The sequence below is a fragment of the Coptis chinensis genome, chromosome 8 (genome assembly GCF_015680905.1).
Source record: "Coptis chinensis isolate HL-2020 chromosome 8, ASM1568090v1, whole genome shotgun sequence".
Lineage (NCBI taxonomy): Eukaryota > Viridiplantae > Streptophyta > Magnoliopsida > Ranunculales > Ranunculaceae > Coptis > Coptis chinensis.
Window position 1 is genome coordinate 66172426 of NC_141463.1, and position 4537 is coordinate 66176962.

The window sequence follows — 4537 nt, forward strand, 5'->3', positions numbered from 1 at the left end:
TTCCGATAAATAGGAAGAAGCCAATAGTGTACCGTCGCTATCTGGACAGCCATCCGAGTCGTCATCGTAGAATGCAAAGAAGGTGTTTAACGGTCCCTGAGTGATGGTTAGTCCAAGTCCAAGAGACCCCTTCATATACGGGGCGCATATACTGAGTGATGGTTAGTCCAAGTCCAAGAGACCCCTTCATATACTGAGTGATGGTTAGTCCAAGTCCAAGAGACCCCTTCATATGTCTCGTTGTGTTTCTGTTCCTCTAGCTAGGCTAGAGCATTTCCGATTGCAAGAATTTCATAAATAGAGTGTAATCGGGTATTAGGTAGTATTGCTGTCTTTATCTATCTATGTATAAGATCGACTTTTTTTTTTCGTGGTAGGTAGGTAGAGACAGCGAGAAGGGGAGATTCAGCTCAGTGGGTCTGCCTTGGCTGCAAAAGAAAGGCGATTGCTTGGTAATGGTAGGTAACTCAACCAAAGTAAAGAAGAAGCTCAAGCGGCGAAGGGGGTAAGTTGACTCTCTTTCATCACCCACGGCTGCCTCTCTCCGGCCAGCTTCAGATCGAAGACAATAGTAGTGTTCACTCCTCTATCTCGGATCACCAAAATTTCTCTTTCTTTTTGAATATCATTTTGTTTGCTCAAACTTACTTCATTTTCTCTTTGTGCTGTCTTGAAATGTCTGGATGAAAAAAGGAAATGTAGCAAACCAGAGGGAGCACTTAATATTGCCACTTGCAAATGTTGGAATAAGGAATAAAGCACGTGAAGCCTATGAGCAGGTACATTATCTCTGTTCCACTGGTAGATCTTAATCTTTCAGTTCATTCGTTTAAGAGTTCCTATTTGCATCTAATATAAGATATAAGATATAACATTGCAGCTCAGTGGCAATGTTAAGAACTCATTGGCCAGTTCGACTTTCGGCCAAAAATGGGCGAGCCTAGCAAGACCATTCAGGTACAAGAGAGAGTTGTTATGATATCCACTACAACTATTCTTTAATTTCTATATTGTTTCTTTGATGAAATAACTAAGTTTCTGACTTTATGCAGTTCAAAGCCTGCTGGAAATGATATTATCGGTATCAATTTGGGTACCACCAATTGCGGTGTGTTTACGTCATGGAAGGGAAGGTATGAGACTTGTCAATTCTCCAAGAGTTTACTTAGTTAAGGTTGTTTCTTATTTGTTCTTGTCATGTATGCAGTCCGCAAAGGTGATTGAAAATTCAGAAGGTGCTCGAACCACTCCATCGGTGGTAGCCTTCAACCAAAAGGGGAATTTCTCGTTGGCACTCCCGCCAAGGCGTCGATCCAGAACAAACCCGACAAACACACGGTCTCGGGACTAAGCGTTTGATTGGCAGAAGGTTTGATACCCCTGTGATCCATCAACTTTGCCCAACTATCCACCGAGCAAGGAGTTTGATACTAAACTCCGGGATGAGGAAGCTAGAAGGTATGTAATAATTAATTTATTTCAGCTTATGTCATTCTTTTTGTTCGGAAATGAAAATGAAAAGGAATATGAAAAGGTAGAGTCCTCTATAGATGGTTTTAGATGGTAGCTAGAAGCTCTTACGCCTGTTTTGAATATGAAAATGAAAAGGAAGATCCGAGAACACTAATCCGGAGGACTCCAACCTCTTCCACAAAAGGCACAAAGTGTTACTATTTTCTTTCTATCATGCAATTATTTTCTACTACCAGATTGAACCGACGATATTTATGCGGGCAAAGAGCAGCTACGTTAAAGGCCGTGAATCGAATATGGGAGGAGGGATTCGAGAAACTCCAACGCTGCAGCAGATCCAAATGTGAATGCTGAGTTACAAATCTCATTACAAGTATGTCCATGTCTTCATACTGTTATTAGAGTTGGCCCTTTTTTTTATATTTGTTTATCAATTTGATTGAAGTCTTCGCCTTATTTTACCTTTCCTTTACCTCTCTCTTGACTTCTATGGCATTTTCAGAAGCGGCGACCAAAATAAACCCAAAAGCAACAAGTGAGAAATACAATCCACAAGAGGATCTTTGGATCCGCTTTCCCATTGATCCTCCCAGAGGGCCGAGTGCGTATGGATCTTCATGGAACAAAAAGGGGATGGAGAGTGGACATGTGGGTTTAAGGACTCAGAGATCATACATGCCCATGCCCAATGTGGCTTAATGTAAAGCTGTTATGGGAAATTTGTAATGGTCGCTCCAGCTAATTGTGGCTTAATGTAAATGAAGAAATGTTGCTGCGTACATATTGGTTTGTGTTTTAGATTATGAGATTTCTCTCTTGTACAGTTAAATTGGAGGGGAAGGTGGGATAAGGTAAATATTAGGATGGAAACCAAAAACAAATATTATTTTTTTTCAAATATATAATAATTTGTGACGCCTGACAGGCGTCAGTAAGCCTTTTAAAAAAAATGCAAATTTATAATTACTGACGGTACTGAGGCGTTAATTTGTTTTGGCGCCAAGTTATAGCGCCAGTTTTTGGAGAGATTCGAAAGTTCAATAGTGACGGCGTATAGGCGTTAGTAATGCACGTTTAGTGACGGGTCTGCACGTCGATGAATTCATATTTAGTGACGGCGTATAGGCGTTAGTAATGCATATTTAGTGACGGCGTACAGGCGTCAGTAAATTAGCAATTGTGACGGCACCTTGGCGTCACAAATAATTCTGACACCAATAGAGACGCCTAAATTCCAACGCCTTGGAGGCGTCACAAAAAATAATTCTGACGCCTCCCAGCCGTCACAAAAGTGCTGTTATGTTGTAGTGATTCCGGGTATTTTCATATTGTTATGTCAATATTAGATCAATTGAAAACATCATTCGTTGTTGAAGTAGGTCTTTATTGTTTCATTAGAATGTCATTCGGGTTGAAGAATGCTGGGGCAACATATCAACGATTGGTCGAAAAGATGTTCAAACATCTGATTAAACATATTGTGGAAGTATATATAGATGATATAGTCATCAAATCAAAGAAGGCGTCTAACCATGTTCAAGATTTGAATACGGTGTTCCAGATATTCTGACAGTTTAATATGAAGCTTAACCCTGAGAAATGTACTTTCGGGGTAAGTTCAGGAAAATTCCTCGGATATATTGTCACTAAGCGAGGAATTGATGTTAACCCAGATCAGATTCGAGCTATCCAGTAGATGCCTTCACCCAGCACAAGGAAGCAGATTCAAAAGCTTACAGGCAGAATTGCGGCGTTGAATAGGTTTATATCTCGAACTTCTGATAGATGTAAACCTTTATTCAAACTGTTGAAGAAGAATATAAAATTTGTATGGGGTGATGAATGCGAACTCGCATTCACCGAGTTAAAAAAGTATCTGTAAGAAGTACCAACTTTGATAAAACCAGAAGAAGGCGATACGCTGTTCTTATACCTCGCAATCTCAGATTTTGCTATAAGCTCAATACTAGTCAAAGTGGAAGACGGAGCTGAGCGGCCTATGTATTTTCAATCTAAAACAATGCTTGAAGCTGAAACTCGATACTCAATGTTAGAAAAGTATGCATTAGCTCTCTTATATTCTACTCAAATGTTAAAGCCTTATTTTCAGTCCCATTCAGTAGTAGTAATGACAAATCTTCCTTTGGAGTAAACTTTAGCTAAGACATCTAAGTCGGGGAGAATGGCGAAGTGGTCGGTTCTTATTGATGAATTTGGGATTGAATATAAAAATAGAATATCGAAGAAAAGCCAAGTTTTGGCAGAATTCTTAGCAGATTTTCCTGCTGAAGATGAAGAATGGAAAGCTGAAGAAGAGAATATTTTATTGGTACAAGAGAGTGATAATGTAATAGATGATGATGATCCTTGGGTAGGAACAAATGGATGGAGACTTTCTGTAGATGGGTCATCAGGGCAAAAGGGATGTGGTATCGGCGCTGTGCTGGTAACTCCAAAAAACCAAAGACTCGAGACAGCAGTTACGTTAGGTTTTCACGCTTCTAATAATGAAGCTGAGTATGAGGCTCTAATAACAGGTTTGGAGATGGCTAAATCGTTGAATGTCAAAGACTTATCGATTTTCAGTGATTCGCAATTGGTGGTAAGCCAGATCAATGGAGGGTATGCAGCAAAATGTGATAACATGATAGATTATCTAAATTTAGTGAGGATGGAGTTCAAGGATTTCAGGAATATTATTTTTCAGCATCTTGATAGGGGTGAGAACCGACATGCTGATGCATTGGCATATGTGGCTGCAATGCTCGAAAATGAGGAAGGGCGATTGTTGCATATAGGGGTTCAGCAAATTCCAAGTATTAATATAAGGCACACAGAGATAATGGAAATAGATATACTGGGGGCGTCATGGATGAGCAATTATATGCTATTTCTATCACAGGGAATGTTGCCAGCAGATAAAAATGAGGCTAGAAGGATAAAAGGAGGAGCTGAAAGATATCTACTAATAGATGATCAGTTATATCAGAAAAATCCAGGGGGACCACATTTAAAATGTGTATCGGCAGAAGATTCTCAGAAAATTATTGTAGAAATGCATTAA

General features: G+C 39.7%; 1 protein-coding gene and 1 long non-coding RNA gene across 2 annotated transcripts; both read left to right on the forward strand.

Annotated features, from left to right (window-relative positions):
• The first annotated feature begins 488 nt into the window (after window positions 1–488).
• Window positions 489–1145, forward strand: LOC147482515 (uncharacterized). The gene is made up of 3 exons (XR_015203468.1): window positions 489–779; window positions 881–957; window positions 1053–1145. It is a non-coding gene; the product is annotated as an uncharacterized LOC147482515 (long non-coding RNA).
• Window positions 1146–3655: 2510 nt separating this feature from the next.
• Window positions 3656–4537, forward strand: LOC147482516 (uncharacterized). The gene has a single exon (XM_086579332.1). The coding sequence runs from the start codon at window positions 3656–3658 to the stop codon at window positions 4535–4537; it is 882 nt and encodes a 293-aa protein (XP_086435458.1).

Bases quoted from the DNA above. Each gene is read 5' to 3' on its own strand.
- LOC147482516 (XM_086579332.1), top strand. From the start codon at position 3,656: ATGGCGAAGTGGTCGGTTCTTATTGATGAATTTGGGATTGAATATAAA.